General features: G+C 42.5%; 1 protein-coding gene across 1 annotated transcript; it reads left to right on the top strand.

Moving 5' to 3' along the window:
* Positions 1–572: 572 nt before the first annotated feature.
* Positions 573–26,559, top strand: LOC103778646 (tripartite motif-containing protein 67; the record flags this gene model as incomplete). Its single annotated transcript, XM_008946242.1, has 9 exons — positions 573–668; positions 4,675–4,797; positions 6,102–6,212; positions 8,368–8,527; positions 14,730–14,875; positions 17,775–17,913; positions 18,960–19,263; positions 24,833–24,995; positions 26,494–26,559. Coding segments are annotated over 9 exons (1,308 nt in total), but the record flags the coding sequence as incomplete, so codon positions are not given.
* Between the last annotated feature and the right edge of the window lie 285 nt (positions 26,560–26,844).

Genomic DNA, 26,844 nt, shown 5'->3' with positions numbered 1-26,844 from the left:
GTCTCATCAGTCAAAAGTTAAAGGAAGGGCTTTTTTCCAACTTTTCCAGAAATATTAACTCTTTTGTTGGGTGGGAGCATGGGAAACTGGAGCCCCGATGGGACGTTACTATGAAGCCTGAAAATCCAGATTTGTCTTGGAGGTCCTATATCTAAGGTTTGGTAGCATCTACCACATTTATAAAAAAAATCAGGCTTTGGTGAAAAAAAAGTGCCATTTTGGAAAGCACTTGGGGATTTTTCATCATGACAGATGCTACCGTGTAAGACTATTATCTCCTTATATATGTGGGTAGCTGTTATAAAAAGGCATTTTGACTTACCAAGTCACTTCAATAAAGTGGAATGTGCAGACACAATACTTGACTACCCCCACATGCGTATTTCACCTTTATTAAATCTTACTACAACTAAAATCTTACCCATTCTTTTCTAGCACAAACACTCCGTGTGTGGAAAAATACGTGCAACAGCCAGTAAGCCTTTTAGCACATTATTAATCATCAAATCCAAGGATTAGTAAGAAGCACATTTGCATTTTATCTCTAATTTTTCCTTTTTTTTTCCTTGCAGGCACAGCTGTCTCAGGCTTTAAATGGTGTTTCAGATAAAGCAAAGGAAGCTAAAGAATTTTTGGTTCAGCTGAAAAATTTACTGCAGCAGATCCAGGTAACTGTAGAATATTAGCTGTTTTTTGGTAATACAGTAATCAATAGAACTGAGTGAATAATTTATCTGATGACTTTGTCTCCTGTGCTAGTCTCATCTTTCCTGGAATCATCTAGCCTTTCTTGAGTGGATTTACTAGGAAAAATTATTCATCAGGTAATGCCTGCAAGCCGCTCTTAGGTTCTTGATTGTTTGCTATTTATTGCAAGAAGCTGCTACTCCATACTGGACATCTGAGCTGCCTTGATTAGTATTTGATTGAAACCTTCGGTCATGCTTCCGGGCTCCTTCCTGACTGCAACTGTTTGAATTGGGCATTTAGGATAAGTTCTCAATTTAACACATTCAAAATTTACTACTTGTTTTCCATCTTGCATTTTCTAAAAATGTACTCATTTCTGGGCAAGAGCCACTCAACCTGTTCATTGGAGTATTTGTAGAAAGACAAAAAAAAAAAAAGGAAGAACAAACGCTGCTAAATCAATGTGGTCATTTATTGAAGCAGAAGATATCTTCATGCCTATAATTGTACAGCTTTAATAGTCATAAGAGGGCCCATGGTGAGTGCAGTAATTGAGGGCACAGACGCAAAACGGAACCAAGACCCGTTTTCAGACAAATTTAGACTCATCGGTGCTGGAGGTCAGATGGTCCTCAAGGTCCTCCTCACCCTGCAGAGTGTGGCTGGAAATGTACTGCTGTAGTTTGAGCTGTGCAGTGCCCTGGAGAGGACACATGATATCTACAGCAGTGGTGCTCTGCAGTGGTGGGTTTTCTGTGTGTTAGACATCAGCGGCTCTACAGTATGCCCTCTCTGCTGCTAGCTCATCTTCCACCAATAAGCAAGTCCTGTGCCTGATAGTAACAGGAAGCCAAAGCAGAAGACTAAAATTCTGTATTTATTTTAGAACTTAATCATTAAAATATTCCATTTAACACTCCAGATGATGAATTTGTACCACAAATTCTGGCCAAGCTCTCAGGTTGTTGCAGAGCAGCATAACTACCCACCCTCACAGTAGTCTTCTGTGGCTACGTGGGGAGGAGAACAAACCAAGGTTAATAGACTGGTAAAAAAAAAAAAAAAAAAAGGCACACCTAACTGAAAGAAACTGGTATCGAAGCCGCCACTGGTACCTGACATCTGCCATGTTTTGGACATGGTGGGAGGTTTCTCTCAGCTGACTTTACCTATTTAAAAGTTATGTAGCTCATCTAACCTAATCATCTAGGCTTCTTTTATTGTCCAAGGAGAAAGACAGGCACCTCTAGAGACCAGTTATTCTTATAGGCAAAATATAGCTATTTTAGGATGGGAGAAGTCATCCAAAACAATAGTCTATCACTAATATTTTCTTAAGTCACCTAGCTCCATTAAAAATGTATTTTTCCCTCCTGAAACCTAAAGATGGCCTATTACAACTATTTATGACTATGCGGTAAAATTCTTTAATGTGTTTCAATAAAATCACTGCCAAATTGCTCTGCATAAGGGAGCTGCTGCAATTAGATCAAAAGACCAAGCGTTTTATTTGATGCTGATGATTGCTTAAAATTCTAGAGGAGAGCTCAGAGGAGGAAATTGTATCCAGTAGTCACCCTCTAACGTTCAGTCATGTCTGGGCACAAAGCTGGATCTGACTCTCCGATGTTGAGCCAGTCTACATTCTGAGTCTGACTGAGGACATCAAATTTCAACAAACCAAATCAGCTGCATATGTATGCCTAGCTAAAGCAAGGCTAGAGCACAGCTCTGAGATGATCACTTGCACACTTCAACCCTTGTATGAGCTCCCTGGCGTGATTTTCTCCCGTAGCAAATTGCACTCTTCTCAGGTGATGCTCAAGAAGCATTTGATGATGGCCCATACCAGGGAAGGCGCCTGGTAGGCAGGTGTGATACAGCCATACTATTTGAGGGGAAGGGGTTTAGATGTGTCATGAGCTGATATGTGGCTTTTGGCATCTGGATAAAAAAAAAAAAAAAAAAAAACAAAACTCAAACAATTCTTGGACTGTTATTTGGGGGAATAGATGTAGCCTTTGTGTGTGTGTAGGTTTCTACCCAGAAGCATGTATATCAGAGCAGGTTACTTTTAATAGAAGTCTTGTGATGGCTGCCACACACACATACAGACATTTACCCCTCAGCAAAAGTGCCTTTAAAATGTATGTTTACACAAAGGAGTGAGCAATATGTACATTTTATTGTGCTGTCTCAATGCACAGCAGACCAGACAGTCATCTCCAATCTTCATGTCCCCTCTGCATTTGCCAGAGCTACCAGGAGCTGTGCTTTTATCTTGCCTGGGGCAGTTTACAACTTTATAATCTATTTTTCTTTTCCCTGCTTTGCAGATCCATCGTTTCCCCCTCTTTTTTTTCCTTCCCTTCTCCTTTCTGAGGTCACTTGTAAATCTCTTGGTCTCTTCTTTTCAGAAACTGCCTGTTCCTCACTGCCTCTGTTGCGTCCTTGCTCCTCCTTGTTGCTGTCGTTATCTGATTTTCACATTTTCCCATCTGCTGTAACAATTTCATCTTTTCTCACTTGGAAGAGGCGTACCGCCAAACACCCTGGTTGATGTGTGAACAGAAAATTAGGAGAGAAATGATGTACTACAGCCATCAGCTGATCCAGGCTCTATACATAAACCAACATTTCAAGAGTAGCTGGATGGAAGTGGGCTTAAGGGGGAGTTGGGTGTGATACAAGCCGAGGAGGGAGAGATGCAAACAGGAAGAGTCTGAGACAAACCTGTGAACAGCAACTGAGCCGTCTGGTGTCTCTCCCTCCCACCCATCTTGGCTGGCAGGTCTAGGACTGCGGTGGGGGCCTCTCAGGGTAGAGTGACCCTGAATCCCTCAGCTGGAGAAAAGGATGTGTGGATCACAGTGAGGGAAGGGAATACAGTGCTGAAAATTCTGCTCTCAAAAGAATGAAGACAAAGCAAATGAAGAGAAAACATAAAAGAGCTAAGAGATATTAACAAGTTATGGGCATGTGATGTCTTACATAGAGAGGCTTCTCCTCCAGCACGTGTTAAAATTGTCTCACATTTGATGCTTTTTCTTTTTTCCATTTGGGTATTTGGGAAGAAAGCTGAAAGCTTTCAAGCTCAGAAGAGTAGCTTGAAAGCTTTCTCCTTCTTCTAGTCTTATGAGCAGAGGAAGTGAGGAAGAACCTCCCTTTGAATGGGTGCTACAGCATCATTTCCATGGCCGGAGAAAGTCATCCACAGGAGGAGGGCCAGCTCAGGACCTTGGAGTACCATCTACTCGGGTCTCTACAGCTTCATGGGGTTCTGTGGTAGTAGGGTTTGTTCCCCATTGATAGGATCAGGGTTTGTGTAATGCTAGTGTGATACACTACTTGAGGCTCAAGTGTTGTATAACTCAGATGCTGGCCGCTGCCTAGCAGAGAGTTTTACCACAATGTGAATAAAAAACTGCCATTTTTTTTTTTTTAAAGTTAATCAAATACCACTTACCAAATACCACTGCTCCACTGCTAAGTGCTGGATATTTCTTAAAACGTACTTCAAGCAATATACGAGTCACAGGGCTTTGTACCAAATCAGTTCCCTTCTAATAAGCCTATAGACCAGATTCTGGTCCGTAATTCTGTTCTAATTGCTATGGTGTAGTGCCAGTGATTTCAAAGTTGCTGCAGTGGGATAATTAAAGCAGAATGTGGCAGAATCTTTTTATGTATATGTATGTGCTGTGTATGTTAGGTTTTGCTTTTACAGTACGTTGTACTGCATCTGTTATCCAGAAAGTGCCAGTAAATCAAGGTTTTAAGTAAGCTCGCTATTTGTATAGCATCTTACCATTTCATTTAATAGCATGCAGCTATTACTGGTACAGCTATACTGAAATCAGGAAAGGAACAGAAATGCTGAGGTCTTGAAAAGAAATATTTTCCGAATAGAAAAACAGCTAAGAATGAGTAATAGCTTAAGTGTAAAATATGCTTTCTTTGATGAGTATGACTCTCACCTTCCAGGAGAACGGGTTGGATTATGAAGCCTGTCTTGTCGCTCAGTGTGATGCCTTGGTTGATGCATTAACACGACAGAAGGCAAAACTGCTCACAAAGGTGACCAAAGAACGTGAGCACAAGCTGAAGGTGAGCACAACTCTCATCAGCTGAGCTCAGCTGCTGACACCTGATGTTACTGTACATTTTGTCAAGTGCCCAGCCCTTTACACCATGAAAATGCTTAGTGAACAAATCCTGAAGTCCTTTAACAGGTTTCAGTTCAGCAGTTCAGTGGAACTGTGCTTACACACTTAAAATGAGACATTTACTTCAGCAGTTTGTTGGATCATGCCATCAGTCTTTACTGATCTTTATTGATAGGTTTGGGGCTATCTTTTAAGAGATGCTTATCAGTGAAAGCTGGTGTGGTTTGGATTCTGGGACCTTCTGCCTGAATAAAATGATGAGATTTTGGTGTTTCTTCAAACCTTTGAAATTCAGGCAATCCACCTCCAGAAATCCGTGTGCTGCTTGAAAGATATTAAAGGAACACAGTAAAGTGGAGTAAAGAGAAGAAAGTGCCCAACTTAATTTTGGTTGAACAAAGTGGCAGTCAAGAAATGTTTAAGTAGACACATTTCTTGAAATGCTGAACTGCATATGTGATTTTGGGGTATTATAGTGCCAGTAACTTTATCAGTATCTAAGACAGAAAGAAAAATTGAAGTGAAATATCTAACATGGGAAGCCATAAGGAAAATCTACCTGAGATCAGCATTTAAAAAAATCCATGCCTAACAAGAACCAGCACTTAGGACATACTGCTAACAGCACAGCTAATCCTGCAGTTTATTCCTGTTAGGGTGTTGTACTTCAGGAGCTGTGCAGTTGAATACACTGTTAATAGGCCTAGTCTACAGACATGTGGCAGCAGTATCAAGTCTAAAATCTGGAAAAAATGAGCTGCAGCTTTTTTATTTCTTAATCCCATCAGTGTGTTCTTAAGCAGAGCAAGATTGATAGTGACGAGAACGATAAGAGTATAGTCTGCAAAAAGCCATCCCTGCATTATCCTCTCTAATATTTGCCTTTTATGTGAAGGATTTTTTAAAAGTGCAGATTTTAGTGCAAGTGTGATTGTAAACGTGAGTACTGAAAATGTAGAAACATGTTCTGTGCTCTTTCTGCCCTGAGCAAGCCTGATCTTTGAGCAATTAATCTGCTCTGAAAATTGAGATTCCCTGTGCACAACATTTTGCCAAGCTAATTATCGGTATTTACAGTACAGAGCAAATGAGTGTAGCTGATGGAGATATGGCAATGGCCATATGGCAGCTAAATTAAGCATAGCTTTAACACTCTCTTCCATTTGTTGTCTCTTCTGAAATAATCTACAGAATTCTCTGTAAGCTGGGGCAGTCATCAGAGATGTACTGATGCTTGTTTTCCAGGTTGTTTGGGACCAGATAAATCACTGTACACTGAAGCTACGCCAGTCAACGGGACTTATGGAGTACTGCCTAGAAGTGATCAAAGAAAATGATCCCTCTGGGTTTTTACAGGTATTTTTCTTTCTGGAGAAAATAAAATATGTTCAAGTTAAATCTGAAAATGGACAGCTTTGCTAATTAGTTTTTTCTGCTTTCAAGCCAGGTTCATCGTCACTCCTGCTAGTACTGTGTAAAAGCTCAGGTAGCCTGGTGACTGCATGAATGTCCCAGTGAAGCAATGACTTTGAACAGCCACACTCTGACTGAAGTGTGGAATTATTCACACCACTTCCCTGACTGGTGACGTCTTTCTTCTTGCCAGTCCTTCCTTCTGGGTGAAGAGAAAGTTGCTGTGTGTTTAATGATAATTTTGTGCAGAATGTTATTTTATTCCAGGGCCTCACAGAGCTCTCTGACCAATTTGGAAAGGTCTGTGACTCATCATAGTACTTCTCCCCTTTTTGCTTCTCCCCTTTGCATTACTCTTTCCAATGTGAACGAGTCCTTTCAACATCTGCCCTGTAAGGAAATCCGGCCTTAAGAGCTTGCACGTAGCTTTGCTGGGGTTGTTGCACTTCATGGGGCTACAGGACCTGTCTTGTAGCTGGAGGATCAAGGTACCCCTTCTTTGCAAAATAATGGTGTAGCCAACAATTGCCTTAATTTGCAGGATGTTTTTTCTTAGCTGCAAGCAGTGAAAGAGTCTGTTGATGAGTAAAATGTAACAGTTTTATTATGCAGTTAATTATTTTTCCTAATTAATTCTATTATTTTTATTAATTATTTTACTTTGTCTTATTAGTTTTGTTGCCTTGTTAGTTGCCTAAGAAAGGCACATCAGACAAAATGATCTGCACTTGGCTGGCTGCTGAACAGGGCACGCTGCACACATGAGTGCAGGAATGTCAGAGGGCTGTCACAACATCCCTAAAAAGAGAATTAGCCAACTTAAACCTATTAGTACTCCAGATTGACTGTTACTGTCACATCTGGTCTCGGGCAAGAGTGGGGAATGTGTTATGTGTATCGGTCTTGAGACCACAGATTTTAGTGGGCTGTCAGTTGGATCCTGCAGGACAAATGAATCCTACACACTAGCTAGACACATGCTTCATTTTCATTTTGGCTTACTTTTCCTGTAACCTTTGTGGCTTCATTCTTTACAGTCACCTTTTATAAGAAAATACTTTGGTTTCAACCTTTTCCTGGTTTATCTAGTGATGCTTTCAAGGCAACCAGCAAACACTGAGGCACTGCATTACTTGGAGCAACTGCTCCTGCAGCCAGGACATTGAAACACAGCCAAGGGATCCAGCATCCCAATAAGTGACTCCAGGGTTGTAGGAAGGCTATGAGATGCTCCTCCATTTGGTGCACAGACTAATTAGGAGCTGTTGTTGCAGGGACTTAGGCAGGAGTGTCTTTGAGTAACAGTAATGAGGAAAGGTATCTGAACTCCTGCAATAAAGAACTGTCTCTGGCTTATCCAGAAAAAAATCGTGCTCCCTGTGATTTACAGGAAGCTCACTGGGAGAGACTTCAGATATCCAACTGTCAGCTTCACTGAACTCAAGGACAGTTGAGTTCATTGATTTCCACAGAGCCAGGATCTCATTCCCAGTAGAGTCCATTGTGATCATCTTAGTCTGACTTTTGGCCTACTTGTCAGTAGGCTGAGCTAGAGCAAAGCTTTAAAAATGAAATTCAGTTTTGATGTAATGATAGAAAATCCATGATATTCTTTCAAAATCTATCTGACAACTTAGCACCCTCACTGTGCAAAATATGCACTTTCCTTTCCATGTGATTTTTTTATTTCTTTCATCTTTCATCCACTGAATCATCTCTGCTGAATGGAGAGATCCTGTAACATTTAAGCCTCTCTTTGTGCAACTGCTTTTTAAACATTAGAGAAAACTGGAGTGCAGATCAGAGAACAGAGTGTGGAAGTATATGTGGTGTTCAGGGGCATGATATGTAACATAATCTTAACAGGCTTTTTAATGATTTTAGTGATTTTTACTTTCCTACCTGTAGATGAGATTCATTTTGAAAAGAGAAGATGAAAGGATGCAACATAAAGGGACCACTCCCCAGAATGACCAAATCCTGTCTCAGCTGTTGTGCTGTTGTATTCCTGCTTTCTTTGTGCTGTATCTCACAGACATTCTGTCACTTTTAGTGTTTGCATCTGCTGTTTCATTAAATGCCTGATACTCTCTTTCAGATTTCGGATGCTTTAATCAAACGTGTTCAGGTATCTCAGGAACAGTGGGTCAAAGGAGCCTTGGAGCCAAAAGTGTCTGCTGAGTTTGACTTGACTCTGGATAGTGAACCTTTACTGCAGTCGATTCACCAGCTGGATTTTATTCAGATGAAATGTAGGGGTGAGCTTTTATGATTTTATTTTTTCTGTTTTTCATGCATGTGTTGAAAGAGTGCTGGGAGGGACAGGAGCACAGAGGGAGGAAAGAGGAATGGCTTGAAATTGCTGGATGGTTTTAAAAGGTTTTCAGGCAAATTCAGATCACTGGATGTTTCCTAGAAAGGCACTCTCACCTCATATGCAGTGACCTCAACAAGCTCAGATAGAGACATCAGGTGCAATTAAAGATTTGAAAAGATAAAACTCTTCATAGTAGGTCTATCTGTTAGCTTTGAAGATTAAAAAGACATTAGCTGCATGGAAGTGTATGCCATTGTACAGATTTCCTTGATTTAACATGGTTAGTTCAAAATACCAGTTACCCCTGTCTTGTCAGGAACAGCTGAAGTAGTAAATAAATATTCCCCCCCATGCACATATATGCTTGAATAGGGGAAAAAACACCCACCCTTTGACTGTGCTGTAAACAGTGCCCAGCTTAAAAACGAATTGTGAGACAGAGATTCACAAAGGGAAGTAGCTCTGTGGCTACAGCCTCCCCTGATTCCAGGTATCGTAATGATTCTGAGGGACATGCTAAAGGCAAAGGAGGTTAAAAAGACCATTTAAAAGCAGAAGCTGATGAGCAATAGGTGCCATTGGCAAAAAAAAAAATAAAAAATCTTAACATCATGTGCTTGTAATGAGCTTGGTTTATACGGAGCAGGATGAGAGCTGCATCAGAATTAGGTGGATCCACAGACCAGCTAGCTTTGAAAGCCATTGTGGTCCCTGGGAATGCTGCCATTAGCTTCCCTCAGTGGTGATTCAAGCCTTAATTATACATGTGGGTGACAGGGTAGAGGCTGCCAGAAATCAGTGAATGAGTTAAGGGTATTCGTGTCGTGATGTCCGATGTGCTTTTTTTTGACTCCAGGCAAGCATAAAGATTTCTGTTCAGTTTATCTGTTCTCTCTGGGCCTAATTCTGAACCTAAAAGACCCAAGATGAAGTAATTAGGGTGGATAGTTTGGCACATTAATATGTGGAGAAACAATGGATAAACAAAGGCCCAAGTCTTCTCACCAAGAATGGTTTGCCTCTTAGCAAAAAGGGGCTGTGTTAAAGTTACTCCAAAAGCACCTGTGAAATGATGACAACCAGGAAACTGGAGTCAAGTGAGAAAGAGTATCACTAATAAAACTTCTCTGAATATTGTCTACACGTGTCTAATTAAATCTATTTATATTTAATGCTGTCCATATTATTGTTAAATATATTTAATACTAATCTTCCACCATTCTCCTTCCCAAACATAAAAAAGCTTAGGTAAACTATCCACTTAGATTGCTAATTAACCACAGGTCACTTGAGGTAAGAGCAGCTTAGGTATTTGGCTTTCGGACATTCATCTGGCTTTAAGCTTGAAGACTTAAAAGACTTGAAAGGAGCCACATTCATTGGAGCTTTATGAAAGACAGTGCTGTCTGCTATGCTCTGGTTTATCATATGGTTGCAGGGAAGCTCTGGTACAGAACTAGACACAGTCTGAGAAGCAGAGAAGAGGACAGGACTGCTTCTGCCCAAACCTACACAGAGCTTACAAATACCCTCAGGCTTTGCTCCCTGAAAGTACCTTAACAGTCAGCCCTGAGGAAGGGCTTTTCCTTGAGCTCTCTTGGCCTTGACCAGGGACTACTTGTTGCATGTCACATCAGGCTGATCAGCACAACTGGCGTGACCATGTATACACCATGCAAAGAGTGGTGAAAATGGTGTTAACTTGGCCACCATTCCTGAAGGTACATAAGGCGTGGCATTATTCCCCTTCACACCTCTGTGTGCTCAAGCAGAAGAAGCCACTGACTGGTCCCAAGCTAACATTCATAAGTGTTTAGGATTGTTTAGTACAGAAAGTTGTATTTATGCTTTTTAGTTTATGACAGCAAATCTATTTGCATTTGAACTGCTCAGTCTGACACTTCAGCATTCTTTTTATCTGAAATTTTTCCTCTATGACCTCAGCCAGCTCTGCATTATCTTCTCATGCATAGTGGTTTTGCATCTAGAAACAGAGGTACCACAAAGTAAGCAACTCAGCATTTCAGCAGCAAGCACGCAGACTTACTAGAAACATGACTTTGCTGACTGTGAGAAAGAAGCTGTTGTTGCAAGGCAATGTTTGGCTATTTGTCACCATCAGGACCTCTATATATTCCTGAGCCTTCAATTTCACAGATTAAAATCCATGTATCTCTTCACATCTGCCTCTCTCCAATCCTGCCTACCCTCACGCACCATGTTGTCAATCTTTGCCACGTGCTGGTGTTGAGGGCAGTGCTGTTGAGTCATTATACTGGTTGATCTGACAAGTAGATAGATTGAAGACATCAGAGACATCTATAAAGGGAGTTTTGGGGAAATATATAAGAACAAGGCCAACATGGCTTTTCCAACTGCAAGCTGTTTTGTCCCAAAAGCCTTGCAATGTCAGGTCTGTACTATTGTTATCGATGCTTAGTGCATGGCTGAATGAATATTTTATTTTTTTCAAACTCTGGCCTCATTCAACCTCAGTGAGCTTGCATGGGTCATTTAGAGTGAAAGCATGCTTGTAAGTAAACATTGATTCACTCTGTTAGACAAAGAAGAATAAAAATGAGAACAAATCACATTACATTTGCTTTGATGACTTGTTCATGTGCCTTACTGGTGGACTCTCTATAAACCCAAAGCTAAAACTCATCCCAATAAATAAAGATATGGGAGTGTTTTTTCTTTTTACAGAAAGAGCAATTTGGTTACAAATTAAATGTGCAGAAATGTGATAGGTACAGAAGTAATGCTTAAGCAGTCATGTTGACCAGAGGGTCTCAGTGATAGCTCATTGGCTAGAGTCCCATGCTTCCCAGGCTAGCTGACCTCCTGGAACACATACAGGTCACAGCTGCTGGCATCTTGAACGTTCCCAGATCCCTTTCCTCTGTCCATGTTTTCTTCTCTCTATTGCTTTTTTTTTGAGTGCCTCGGCCTAAAATTCTTGTCTTTTTTTATGACTGGCTGAACAGGTACATCACGTTTCCTCAGTGTGAGCTATGGGCGTGGGCAAATGTGTGTTCCGGGTTTGTCTTGTTCAGACAGCTGGAACTGTCATGCAATTGGTTTGTTGTAAAATGGAGACTAGGTACAAAATAGGAAAAAACATAGCTACTCTCTGCTTTTCTGTACCACCTCTGAATATTCACTCATATGTCACTTCTCCTTGTCAGAAGTGACTCCTTCCCTCTTCTGCAAACCAGTGCATGAAAATTCCCCAGACATACCTCTCGCTGCAAATTTTCCTGCTTCTTCAGCCATGAGCTGCACAGCCATAATAATGAAACAGTAACTGTTCCATTGTAGGCTTTATGCCTGGTTCTGTCTTCTCTGCGTGACGGACACAGGTCTTTGCCTGTGCTCTTTCGTTCTCTCTTGACAACACCATTGGTAGGGCACTTGCTACAATAGTGACTCAGGCTCTTACAGGGTGGTACCACAGTTTTGGAGGAGGTCAAAGTTTTCATGTTCCTGAGGATCCCATTCTTTCACTGTGTTTAGTCCTTTAAAAATTAATCTGGGAAGGTGGAGGGCATAATTGAACAACTTGCTTGTCAAGAGGACAAATAACAGACAATGTCTTTGAGCAGCCCTACTCTATCCTGAGAGGAGATCAGCTGTGAGATACATTGAGTGATGTGGTTTTGAAACTTCTGAGTTGATGTAAGACATCAGTATCACATTTTTTTAGCTAAGTTTGACCTGCATGGAGCACTTGTAGAATAGCAGGACATCTTTCAGCCTCATTAAGAGGTCTTGCTGTGCCAATGCAGGATCATTTCCCCTTTTATATTCTTAATCCTTTCCTTCAAAAACTCTAGAGGACTTTTAAGTTGAAGTGGGACAGCACTGTAATTTAACATCTGAGTCTTCTTTTTTTTCTGACACTCAGCCTATATTTTTCTTTTCTTAGTCCTTTCCCATTGCTCTTCACTGTGGAGTGTATCCCAGTGTCCCGATTATTCAACTTGCTTCACACTTTCCTACGACTTTACAAGTGTTTACCTTTTCTCCTCCCAGAGGGGATCTGAGATCAAGGCAAATCTCTGTCTGCATCCAGGGGAGGAGGCAGGAGGGCAGGCACAGCAAGTGTCATCCAGCAAAGCTGCACAGCTGCTTGATGGGAGCTTCTTACTTCTCCTTCAGCTACCATAGGTTGTGCAGTTCAGGCCAAGGGATGACCCAAAGGGAAGAGGGGAGGACCCGGTGAATGCCTCCTGAGAGGGTTCACTGGTTAGTTAAAGTGTCAGGAGAGTGGATGGCTGATACAGCTCTATCTTCTCCCAGGCTCTTCAGTCACTGGAAATACACAGCCTAACAAATACAGACAAAACCTGAAACTTAAAATTGTTCATGTAAAAATCCCATTACCTCTGAATTTCTCATCTTCAGGTTTTTGACTCTTGTAATGTCCCATTTCTGTTACTTCTCCAGACAGAGTGACTCCTAGATAAAAGTCTGAACTTTCCATGTGAAAAAAACAAGAAGGGTTTTATTTATGACACCGTCTGAATCATCCTTAAACATCAAGGAATAGGAACAAGGCTTTTTTTTTTTTTTTTTTTCTTTTTTCATAGGAAAACTTCAAGAGCTAATTTATAAAGCTCTTTTGTTTCAGACCACAGTCATTCTTCTGGGTTACCAACCATCCGCATTCACTGTGGTGATGGATAATGCCAGCAGAAAGCCAGGGTAGCTTCTGCACTGCTTATCACAAGTGTGATGTTGACTTTCCTGTTACTTTCAAAGTGGGGGTGAAGCTTTAGCTCAGACACACAGCAGTGTCCATTTTCCCAGACTGCTTTGTACACAAAACATGAGCATTCTTCTTTTATCTGGAGAGGTAAAATAGGATGAAAGGAACAGCTTGAGGGCTTAGCTCTCACGGAGACAGAGGGAGAAAAATAAACTAGAGGCTCAAGCAGAGTAGATAAAGGAAGAGCAAACTGACATTGTTAAGAGCTAAATCAATGAATGCTCAGAGCACTCAGCTCCTTGGAAGCCACAGTCGAGCTCTGCAGATATGATCCTGAACAGTGAAATTCAGCCTTAGGCAGAAGACCAGACAGGGTCTATGCATCACTTACATCCCACTTAACCTGTACAATTCCAACAGTGTGCAAGGCAGATGCCAGATCTCTCCAGAAGACCAAATTTTCGTTTAATTTCCAGCAGAGAGTGAATGATGAGAGTTTAGTTGTGTTTAGCAGAGAAGGTGTGGTGGAGGCCTCTTTCCCACAGAGGCATGGATGAGTGTTTTACTCCGTTTATTTTTATTTTTAAGATGCTGGTTTGGCCAGCAGTCTCTTGGAGTTTCTCCTGATCAAATTGCTAAACAGGCATGTTGGTAGATCACTTCATACCTGCAGTTTCTGAGGGGAGAAAGCAACAAGCAGTCTCCTGTGGTGCAGAAGTTCCTTTTGCTACCTGAATCAGGGGATTTAGATACAATTTGCAAATAGAACTATTTTCTTCAATAGTTTAAGTGTGGCTGCCATAAAGATAACATATCCAAGGTGATTTTGATTAAAAAATGGAGGATGGGTGTGGGTCTGTTAGGCTAGATTTAGAAAGAAACACTATTGTGAAGAATTGTTTTCCTACTGTCGGTGGAGTTCAGGCTCTATCTCTCCACTGCACAGGGAGGAGCAGCTGCTCTGCTGGTTAATAACCCAATTCTTTATTAACAAGCTGGGCTTCCTGGCAGCACTTCATCTCCCATGCTACCTCTTGGGCTGAGACATCCCCTGCCACTGCTGCTCCCTCTGTCCTTTTGGGGACAGCAGGGGCAAAGTGCTCTAGAATGAAAAAAAGCTCTTCCAGCTAGTGACCCCTGAGAAGGAAACCAGTCATGAGGTCCTCGACTGCAGTTCTTATGAGGCACCAGAAGCATGTCCAGATACATTTCTGTTTACATATTTCAGCCAAATTATTTGTCTAAAGGAGTAACAACATTATGTTATATCATTTTTACTGCCTTTTGTTTCAAGGAAGGGAAGAGACCTTTTTCCTGCCAAATATTGACTTCCCTGTGAGGGAAGGGAGGTGGGAGGTCACCTCACTGCTCGCGGCACAGACTGACGGGGCAGGGCAGAGTTACACTAATCTGTGCTCAGTTCCTGTTACAGTGCCACCCGTCCCATTACTGCAGCTGGAGAAGTGTTGCACCAGAAACAACAGCGTGACGTTGGCCTGGAGGATGCCACCTTTGAGCCACAACCCGGTGGAGGGTTATATCTTGGAGCTCGATGATGGAGATGGTGGCCAGTTCCGAGTGAGATTTTCATTCAGCATTTATTTGTGTTTCTTTGTATGTGAGTTTCCTCAGGATATGGATTTGTGTCTGTCTAAGGGTGGGGAGAGGGGGTAGGGAAGATACAGGTGGTCAAATCCTGCCTGCTTCTCTCCTCTGGATGTAGAAAGCAGAGCAGATGCTGCTTATTAGAAGGACCCCCAGCTTGGGTAGGAAGTTTGGTCAAGTTTATTCTCAGGGGTCTGGCAAAGAGGGCCTTGAGGTCCCCCTGGAGTATACCAAAGCAGAGAATCCCATACTAACCTACAGGAGCTGAAAATGGTTCCTTCCACAAAACAGAGATTTCTGTGAAGTCCCTACTCTTATCTGTCCATAGCACCCTGTTTCAACAGCGGAGATTCTTGGTCCAGAAATGCAACTCAGTTTTTCCTGGTTTCCTGAGTAAAAAATGTGATCCTACATAAAAATACAGGACTTCTAAATCTTTTCTCTGGGAGTGGATGAGACTGGGCTGGTGGGAGCTTTCTGCAGTCACACTGCAACAGGGTGGGTAAGTATGGGAAGGCATCCCGAGTGATGTCCTTCCAGACCCTCAGGGTGATGCCACAACTGCTTGGTCCTGGCTGCAGGTGCAGGGTACTCAGAGCCTCTCATCCCTTTGGGCCACATCCTGATAAACAGAAATAATTTGATCACCTTTCTGCCAGCCATGTCCTGCTGGAAGCTGTGGTCCTTTCTCCTCAGGTAGACTTCATGCTCCTGTTGCTCCAGAACCAAGCTGGCCCTGTGCATTCCCTAGGGGTTAGTGCCTTGAAAGCATCTGCAGATCATTGTGGAGTATAGCTGTTCTCTTCACAAGGGGAAATTTTGCCAAAACCATGCGATGGCATTTCTTCAGGAATTGCAAACTGGCTTCTCACTGGAAACCTAAAGATTTATCAGCTGAAAATGGCCTGGCACGGGTCCACCTGAGGAACTGCCTCTCTCTGCCAAACTGCTACACCCATAGCAAGCAGAGGCACCTGATTTGGATGCCCCCCATTAGAAGGGACCGCGATACTGGCAGGCCATTTTGATGAGGGCATTGCATTTCTGGAAGGTCTCCTCAGTTCCTTGGTCCAAGTATAATTTCACATGGGTTTGAAGAGTCTGGCCCCCATTACTGAACATGTGCAAAGGTACCTTTATGGACAGCTTCTGGGAGCTGCCAATATAGTTAATATTAACAGGTAAGTGTTGTCACTGTGGTGAATGAAGAGTTAGGAATAAGGTGTTATGAATTCTATTGTCTTGGATAAACCTTTCCAAGTGCTATTCCCATCTAAATAAATACCTGTGAATAGTTAACATTCCAAGCCCACTTGGGGGAGGGGTTGTGACTGGTAAAGGCTTTAGGACTGCCAGCACTGCCATGTCAAGATCTTGGATGGAAAAAGATACAAAACCATCTCAATCCTTAAAAATCTAGGGTGACAGCTTCTCAGGGGAACACTTTGCTTGCTGTGGTAGAAACACCTCAGTTTTGCCCATTAAAAGATAAACTGCACGCTCCTCAGCAGTGCCATTTTAATAAGTTTGCTGACCCTTTTTGTGAATGGTTGTGTATCTGAAAGCTTTGACATTGACTATACTTTGTCAGTACTGATGGGTGGATTTAAAGAATGGTTTTGTCTCCTGTTGCAGCAGAGAGCATCAACCTGCATAAACACAAGCAGTGGTAAAATATGAAATGGATTAGAAAATGTGAGAGCTGTCCCACAAATACAACTTTTTGCACAGGCAGCATATGTTATAACATGGACATAAATTAAGCTATTCTGTTAAAACTCTTCTTTCTCTCCACGAAAGATCATCAGCTTAGTCATGACACAAGAGATTTTGTTATTTGTAGCAGCCACTGTGGTAGCAAAGTGGGCAAACACATGGTCTGCTCTAAAATTTAGTAATCCCTTTCTTATCCATAATATGCTTGATTCACTTTAGGTTCATATCAAAGGCTATCAATCAACAGGACTACTCTTGGGCATATATGTAAGTGTCTTAACTGAACTGGGGCCTGAGTGGTCTGCTTAGTCACAGCCTTGAGCTGTTTTGGGCCTTTGCTACCATAAATCTATGGATTTCACAGAATCAGAGAAATTTGAGGTGGAAAAGAACTGTGACTTTCAACCCACTGCCAAGACAGGATTTTTTACTTTTCTGTCATTTTCTTTTCCATTTTCCAACAACCATGAGGTTTATAGGCTTCTTCCAGTTCATCATAAACTGTGTAGTGCAACTGATCCTCTTAATTAGTCTGCCTAGATGTTCCTCCTCCTGAAATATGTCATATTATACAAGTGCTTGCTATTTAATAAACCTTTGTAGACTTTTATGATGTCTCTGTTGTCTAGTTGCTGTTTCATCATGTGATGCATGTGAGCCTCATCTTTAGGAGATCAGTGTTTTTCTGGCCCTGTGTTTGCAGGTTTCAAAATTACATTTTAACACAGTCATGAGACAGCCTTTCCAACAGAATAAAACTGTTGTTGCTTGTTTTTTTGATTCTTCCATGTTCCACTTTTTTGGTCCTACGTAAATATAAGAATGACTGTGATGGGTCAGACACTGAGACTACCATCCAAAATAGTGTTTTAGAGTAGATGTTTAGGAAAGGAGGATGGCAATTAAGATCTTTTTGTGTTGCCCTTTACTGCTGTATCCTTCCACTTTCATGTTTACCTTAGTGTCTCCACTGCTAACCAACCTTAATGTCTGCCCTGTGGCTGTGTGCTGCGGCTGTCCGTGTTATAACAGCATAACTTCTACATGCTGGGAAGCAATGAGAAGCTTGTATTTAGAAGTTTTAACATATGGTCACAGGGCACAGAGAAACAATTAAACTAGGTCCTACCTTCTTTCTTTTGTTTTGAATGCTTAGGAAGTATATGTTGGCAAGGAGACTCTCTGCACCATTGACGGCCTTCATTTCAACAGTACCTATAATGCAAGAGTCAAAGCTTTTAACTCATCAGGAGTTGGTCCTTACAGCAAGACAGTTATTTTACAGACGTCGGATGGTGAGTTGGGTTTTTGCCAGTTTCTAAGTGAAAAACTGCAGGTCTCATTGCCAGGGCACCTGCATCCCTTTATACCCGCCTATTTCTTTGGCATTTACTGGCATGGAGATTTTGGATCATCTGAGCAGAGAGGCCAGAAACTGAGTGTGCACAGGGACTGAGCACTCCTCCTACCACTTTTGGGGATTTTCCACTATCTGTAACACTTCTGCTTTCAAATCATGCAATTTTATTTGGCTGGAGAAGTCTTTCAAATAAGAAAAATTCTTATTGGTTTTAGCATACAGAAGCAGTTATGCAACACACAGGATATTTTTGTGCCACTCTGTCTCCACTTCCCCGTATATCTTTGGAATTTGTGTTTTCCTTCACTACTGGTTCAATTTCACAGCAAGGTTTGATAATACAGACATGGGAATTCATGCTTGTTCCTCTGTAATTATACTTGACATCCATACGGGCATCGCAAGAAGTTCAGCTTTGTTAATGATACTGTAATGAATCAAGAAGTGCATGCTATTATCACTTCCACTTTTACGCTGTGTTGCCAAAATAGGCCAGTATGAAATATTTATACTTTAAGAGGCTTTTCTGTTGTGCTTTTTTCCCTGTTTTTTTTTTTTTGCCCCTCATTGATAAAGTGGTGAAGTCAGTCTGAACCAGCATGGACACGCTACATCTCCATAAAATGTGATCCTGAACCAGTTCACCTATGTGAGCAGTTTCCATATCATAGAGAAGCCTTTGTCTCCTCAATGACTTTTTTGTTACTGTGTGAGAACAGAAAGTCACTGCCCTTAGCAGCTTATGTTCACAGGAACAAGCACAGACAATATAAGGCAGTTCTGAGCTGAAAAACAGCAGGGTACCAGCTCAAAGCAATCTTGTGGAGCTGCCTACAGTAACCTGGAAAGATTGGTTGTATTTACTTGGAAGTGCAGTGGGGTCTTTAGGAAGGCAGAATCTCGTTCTCCTAATTGAAGTAGAGCAGAGGAGACTTGAACACATTCTGCCATAATCCTGCCTTTTCTTTTCTCCTCCCACAGTGGCGTGGTTCACCTTCGACCCCTCCTCAGCTCACAGAGACATAGTGCTGTCCAATGACAACCAGACTGCCACCTGCAACAGCTATGATGACCGGGTTGTTCTTGGCACAGCAGCCTTCTCCAAGGGCGTGCATTACTGGGAGCTGCACGTGGACCGGTACGACAACCACCCGGATCCAGCCTTTGGTATTGCCAGGATTAACGTCGTCAAGGACATGATGCTGGGCAAGGATGACAAGGCGTGGGCCATGTACGTTGACAACAACCGCAGCTGGTTCATGCATTGCAACTCTCACACCAATCGGTAAGCACCACGCCCATGCTTTCCTCAGTACTGAGGTGGTTTTCTGCTTGGCATCGGGGGAGGGGGTCTCAGCAAGCCACCACTGGTGGCCGCCGGTCCCAAAATGCAGATGTTTATTGCCAGTCCTGAAAGCTGGCTAAAGGTTATGCTGAAGGTCACATGTGGGGTGAGCTGGACACAAGGGGCTGTTTGGCAGTGGGGTCTAAGTGACAGCTTCCATCCAACTGACTGACTGGACTGAAGCGCTTTGAAAAGTGTCTTGACTGGTATAACCAGCTTACAGAAAGAAGGATTTCAGAATGCCCCTGAGCCATCATTACCAAACCTCCCTTTCTCCCAGAAAGCTCCCTTTCTCTCAGAGCTTCGAGGCTCTGTGTGCTCTGTGTGACAGAGTGGTGGGGAAACTTGTTCTAACTGAAGCTACCTCCAGGGATGGATCACACAGAGACAACCTGTATCAGCATAGATCCAGTGTGGTGCTGACATGGCTGCATGGCTTTCAGCACTCACGATAGTTAGCTCTGCCTACTGCTGGCTGTCTTTCCTTGACATGATGCTGGACTGTGTAGAGGAGACATGGTCAACTTCACTTTAAGCTCCTTGCGGTATCACCAGAGCAGAACTGCACCGCTCGCTCTCTCTGTCCCATAAGAGGGTCAGCCCTAGCTGAAGGTCAGCTGGGTACTACAGGAGGTGAGACCCTTCAGAAGATCTCCACTGGCAGCGTGATTCAGAGTCCTAAACCTCTTGCTTATTTTGGAAAAGTGTATTTATATGCATATTCTGTCATGATGGGAGATTGATGTACAGATGAAGTGACTGACCAAGGATATGTAGGAGGTCTGTTGCAGATCAGGAACAATTTTTTTTTTTTACTGACTATCCCAGCAGGTCTTCCACACTTACTAGCTCAGGTATTGTTTCTGTTATACCAGATGATTATAAGGAATGCTAGCAGTGATTTTTAAAATGCTCAAATGCAGGTATCTCCTTAAAGAGGGAAGTCAGTGCAAACATGCGCTGTATCCTGAAGCTGGTTGTAATGTTGAATAGTCATTTATACTCTAAAGCATACTTTTATTTCAAGTAAGTATACTGCAGTTGCTGGGAGTTTTTGAAGCCTAGTTTGATTTTGCAGTTCATTACAGACAGGTGGAAGAACCTTGTAGCTGGATCAGAAGCTATCTGAAGTCAACGGGAGTATTTTCCATGGCTCCAAAGACCTTAGCTCATGTCCTAAGATAACAGAAAGTAAAATAACATCAGTATAATAAATACAGGCTGAAAGGTTCCCTGTCCCTTTAACATCTTGATTCGATTTAGGGTGGAAGTAATGTTGAGCTGTATTAATTTTAATGCTCTGTGGAACAGCTTATGTTTTCTGGAAAAAAGCTGGCAACCATTCTGTGTACTACTGTCCCAGAAACCTATTTCATGGGTTTGGTCCTCTGCGTGCTCCTCCCGGCAAACACCACACAAGCTAAGCAAAAGCTTTTTTTCTGGGTACCACAGACAATGGAAAAACTTTGGATTTCCAATCATCCTGCTTAAACAGGAGAACAGAGTGCTTTCTGTTGATGTGATAGTTTCCCAGTTTTCACTACATAAGCCGCAAAGGCTTTGCAGGGACATCCAGGGCACGGATAGACCCGTGGAATATCTGTTCAAGTGAAGTACACTTGTAAAGGGCATGTAGTCTTATGAAATCACATCCGCTTCAATGAAATTAGGTCTAGGCATTATATTTTTAACTGTGACAGTCAAGTAGGTCAGTTTTTTAACTCATTAGCTGTAATAGTCTTGTGGAAACAGTGACTGATGCCTAGTTGTTTTTCCCCACTGGAGACAAGTGCATGACAGCACAGTATCAGAGCCCAAAGGAGATTTATTGTCAGCTTTTAGCCTCTTGAATGTTATTGTCATGGAGGTTACATCTTGGTAATCATTTTGTGCGTCCTAATCTTCATGAGAATACATTAGGGCAACAAATGACTAGCTTCAAGGGTAAGCTGAGGTGGAGCTTGAAAGACCTATTGGTGGGACCTGTCACATTTAGAGTACTTTTCTGTTCCTTCATAGCATGCAAAACTGGACCTGTCTACATCCTTAAAAACTAGCATGACTTCTGTAATGCTAGAAGAGGCACGAAAAGAAGAATCTAATGCTATCGAAAACAGAGGGAACCTTTGAGAATAGGTTGAGCCAACTGGTTAAAATACACCTTAGGGTAGGGATATAGCTTTGTGAGGTAACCTTCAGCCTCACTGTTCCTGAAAATAATCAGTTCCTACCAGAGAGGTTGTATGCCCATTGCTGAGAGGCACTGGCGTTCATTGCAGTAGATCTGTTCCTCGGCAAAGTTCCCAAGGGCAGGAGTACCTGGTGCTATAGGTGATACTCCAGCCACCACATGGTTATGTAAAGAAAGAGACAGAAATCACACTGAAATATTTTATCCTGAATGAGAGGGGAAGTCAAAATCCAGAGATTTTGGAGTAGTTTTAAAGCCCCCTGTGATCAGGAGAGTCTCTTCACTGACTTCATAGATCCCAAGACCAGGTTTTCGTCAGAAAAAAAAATGTTATAATTGACTGAAAAATACTATCCTTGATGTTAGACGTGGTAAAGTTGTCAAATTACTCGAAAGCTCATGATTAAAATACTGTTAATGGAGAGTTAAACTAATTCTTCAGGTTATTATAAAGTGTTCCCAAATTGCCAGGCTTCATTTTTCAATAGCAGTGAAACTTATTACCCTTCTTAATTCTTCAAACCAATCCATGCAGTGCCATTCTGCACATTGTCCAAGCTGCTGCTGAAAGCATCTTAGAATAACAGCCTCCACTGCCACAGGCAATGGTATTATTCATGGTAGCCAAATTCCCCTATCTGTACTCTGGCCTTCCAGGCTTCTGCACAGCACTTCCACACTCAAGACCTACCACTGTGCACAGAAATAAAAATGTGCAGCCTTGTGAGAAAAGAGGTGTAAGAAGTAGGTTTTACTTGAAATACTGAATGAGTGGTGCGTATCTTCAAAACGGGATTATCATGCAATGAATTCTAAGTATTTATTGAAGAAATATTATAACACAGTTGTATTTTCTTTTTACATGGCCTGCAGGTTACTAGGGGCCTACGGTACAAGTGTCATTAGGTAGTCTGAAAAATGCATTACAGTAAAGCAGCAGCTTTTTCACAAGCTGCCAGAGCAGTGTACCAGGAGAGAGGAACATCAATTTGAGTCTCTTGAGCTAGCTGGCTTCTTTTACTACAAGGAAGGCATGTATTAGAAAAATTACCTTGTAATACTGCCTAAATGATGTACAAAAGAGTAAGGAAATGCCTTGCATAAATTTTCTCATGAAACTTTGACTCTCTCATCTCTCCTTTAAAAAAAATGGCCTTAACAGTAGTCCAAAAAGCACTGGAGTCCTCAAAGTACTGTTCACAAGGAAATCATAGGATGCTCTGGAAGAGCAGCTGTTCAGCCTCAGAAAAAGTCCAGCCTCACTGGTAGCAGCATGGCAAAGTGTCCCTGCTTGTCTTTGCCCTGGCTTCATCCTCCCAGAGCTGGTTGCTCACTGTGGGGAGGTGGTGGCCAAGGAATGGGGCAAGCTACTGGATGAAGTCCTGTACAACTTGTGGCAGCAAGGAAGGGAGAGAGGGTCCCCATCCCTCTGCTATGCCCCTGCACCCCTGTGGCTCCTGGAGGGACCTCAGCTGGATCCTGCACTTGCCTCGGCTGGGTTCTGCAGGCAGCATCTATCTCCTCTTCAGCTGGGCTGTCCCCAGGGGCTGCAGAGAAGTCACTCAACGTCACAGTGCAGCACACAGTTAATTAGCCCACAAGAAGGAAATTAGCTTATCATATAGGAAAGAGCATCATAATATCAAAAAGGCAAAGCTGCTGTTTCTGTTCCCCTAAGAGAATCAATGTCATTTAGAAGAATGTCAAAGTCTATTTTAAAACACTGCAGGATATAAAAGATGGTGCCCTACAATCAAAACTGTTCCTAAAGAGAGAAAAAAAATAACGTAGCCTCTTTGCAAATGGCTCTAGATCATAGCACTGTTGCTTCCCACAATCTCATCATGAGTTTTATTATTTAACGGTTTTAAAAAAATAGTCGAGATACTGAGATGCTGAGGACAGGTTAGCATCTTCACTCTTGTTGGAAAATGATGGTTTTGGAGAAGAGCTCAAAGAGAAACCTATTAATGCTTATAGCACAGAAAGCAAATGAAAAGAACCTGAGAACGGTAAAGTTTGAAATCTGACACCTCTGAGAGTCAATTTATGATTCTCAGCTACCCAATTAATGTTTGAAGAGTTTTCAATGGAGAAGTCAGAACCGTATTCTGTACTATTACACCACAGATAAAACTCCCTTTACTTTCAGAGGAAATGCTGTGCCGTCTAAAACAAACTAGTTTGACACCTAGTGGTCAAAATGAAAATGTCTTACCCTGCACTACATTCTTTCTAACCATATTTTGATTCCTTCCCACCCCCTTTTTTTTTTTTTTTTTTATGTTTGCCTACCTTTTGTGATAAATTTTATGTTAAAATTGTGAATGTTGTGTGCCTGAGGGAGTGTGTGGGACAAAAGACAGCTGCTTCCTTTCCTACTGCAAATTATTTGAAATCTGATTTACCCCGAACAAATTGTGTCAGGCTATAAATCCATCGCAGAGCCTTCACCATATTAGCAGAGTAGCAGTGCCTGTGGCAAATCTGCATATCTAGTAGATTTTTTTGCTCAGTGCTCTTTAAAGTAATCCTGGGTTTGACTCACCCCCAAATCAAAGTGCATTAGCGTCAAATCACTCAAGCATGTAATGGCTGGCTCAGTCCGTCCTGGCAAGCTCTGATATCACCCTAGCTCTCAGCAGCTGCTCCTGACACAATCCATTATCACTGGTATTAATAACCATGCCTGCACACTTGCTGAGCACCTTGTCAGTCAGGGAGCTACACTTATCCCTAACCAGCCACACCTTCCTCCCCAAAATCACCCTGTTGTACATGTGCTGGCTCCCCGGTCTCTGGAAAGTTGGCTCCCCTGAGGGGATGCCAAGGTGAGTATTGGAAGTCTGAGTCTTGAGCTGTTTGCAGGCAAAATGATTAAAAACGACTGCCTAGGAAGCCAGCTTTCTGCTTTTTCATTCCTTGCTGTGCATCACTTCCCTATAGCAGGGTGCTTTGAGGAGCTGAGTCTTCAGGGCTCCTGTCCGGCACGTGCAGTATTGACCTCACCTGCTCACCTCCCTGTCTGTCATCAGCTGAGAGGGCCTGTTAGCTCTGGACCCCATTTTCAGCTTTTAGGTTGCGGTTAGAGGAGAGATTGACTTAATTTCTCTTCAGGATTCCCCAGTTAAGCTCCTAAGAATGTGGTACATGTGCTTCAGATAAAGGTGTAGGTCAGTCATTGCCAAATCCCATGGGGATAATCGTTTCACCTTGGTGCCCTACTCTCCCTTGGCTTAGTGACTGCCTTGTCCTAGAGAGAGCAGCCGCGGTGTAGCACTCTGCCTTCACCAACAGTGTGGTCCCTTTGTACATTAGGACTGAAGGAGGAGTTTCTAAAGGTGCCACTGTTGGTGTTCTTCTGGATCTGAACAAGCACAGCCTGACCTTTTACATAAATGGGCAGCAGCAAGGGCCTCCAGCGTTTGAGAACGTCGAAGGTGTGTTCATGCCTGCACTGAGCCTCAACCGAAACGTCCAGGTAAGTCTTCTGCAGGTCAGTCCCACTTACCCTTCTCATCTGAAGGAGAATGTATGGTACTGGCCATTGCTGCTGGGGGAGGATAATGTCATCTCTAGGTAGCACAGACAGGAGCTCTTTCCTTCTCAAACTGACACTCAGGCTACTAAGACTTTTTGGAAAGCTGCGCTTGATGATCTGCTTTGCCTCACAGATGTGAGGAGTAACACTGTAAAACAAAAAAGTGTCAGCACACGTTAATTCTTACACTCATTTTGCTGTAACATTCCACTTGGAAAGCAGCAGTGCTATGGCTTCCTCTGCCTGTTTGACTAAAAAATGTGAGTATCCTCATTCCTCTTGGATCTTATGTTTGGAGATTATTAACACTGGTTAATGACAGAAAAGTGAATAGTACAGTGGTAACCAGAGCAACGACAACATAGGTCAGAGAATTAGTGCGACAGAAAAGACCAGTCAGCACATCATTCCTGCTCTGAATTTTGGAGGTTGCTCTCTGTTCTCAAGAGGATCTCCTCTTGGAGGAGCTCTCTTTACATATAATATACTTTGACTTCAAGACAACTGCATATGGCTAGAAACAGGACATAGTGTAAGGAAGAACCTATGAAAGCACCCAGGAGCCCGAGGGTGAAAGGAGGTCAGCTTAGATCAGATGGGACCAATACAGCCAGGGTGGAACACTCATAATTTAAAACACTCAAACTGAAACCTCACATGGCCTTATCAGTATGTGAACATTCATCATTTTTTTACTGGGGGCATCCAGATCTTTCAAGAGGGTTTCACAGCTATATTATATTTGATGCATCAATGTGGAAGATGTAGGCACTTCTCTGGGCACCTGATTGTTATATTCAACACAGATCTGTACTCACAATCTTTCTTCAGTTTTAGCTACCTACATGCTTTACTTGGCTTGTATTTCTTACTGCAACTGAGTTAAGGCACAGTGTGGCTGATGGGGAAAGAGGGAAACTGTTGAGACTAAGCTTGTGTTTGCTGTTGAATGGTGTTGACCCAGCTGTTCTGGTAGGCCTGTGTGGGAACCCTGACCTTGTAAGGTTGTTAGGTTACAGAAGGAGCACTAAATTGTCCTGTGCTCTGTTCTGCCAGGACAGCAAAGAGAAAGGGATTTTATTCTATTTTGTACATGGGTTCCACTGTTTGATCCCTGTCTTGAAGTACTCAAGGGTTCCTCACACGAAGACACCATCCACCTTGTACTTAGCGAGCAGAACTGCTGGGGACCTACAGCTGTTGGCTGGATTTGGGAGAAGATACAGACACCTGTCTTCTAGACCCCAAGGTGTTCAGGGGGAAAGAAATTTGTTTATTTCAGGGGCTCAATATCTCCATCAATATTCTTGATGACTTAAACCTGGACCTGAAGTCCCACAGCGCTTCCCCTGTCATTTACTTGCTCTTGGCCTTCACAAATGCTTTCTGCTGAGGATGTCCCAGTTTTGAATCTGCTTGTGATCTCTTCTTTGTGCAGGTGACCCTGCACACAGGATTGGAAGTGCCACAGTGTGTAAAACAACCCAAGTTGCCCAACAACTAATGAAGCCTCTGACTGACGTGTGCTGGATGCTGTAAGCTTTCTCAGTGTGATTCAACACTTTTCAGTAAGTCAGTAAAAAACCATCCTCTTCCCTGACTTAACACATTGTACAGCACATTGCTCACCAGATAACACACTGAGTACAGCTAGCCGACTCCATTTTTAACAGCCATAGCAGCCATACCCACTGAACTGGCACAGGGGTACCTGCACATATCTACATTGCATTGCACTCCTGTGTACACGGATGTGCACACATATACATGGACATATATAAAGCAAAAT

This window comes from Merops nubicus, unplaced genomic scaffold, assembly GCF_000691845.1.
Source record: "Merops nubicus isolate BGI_N331 unplaced genomic scaffold, ASM69184v1 scaffold45378, whole genome shotgun sequence".
Classification (NCBI taxonomy): domain Eukaryota; kingdom Metazoa; phylum Chordata; class Aves; order Coraciiformes; family Meropidae; genus Merops; species Merops nubicus.
This window is presented reverse-complemented; position numbering and strand designations above follow the sequence as displayed.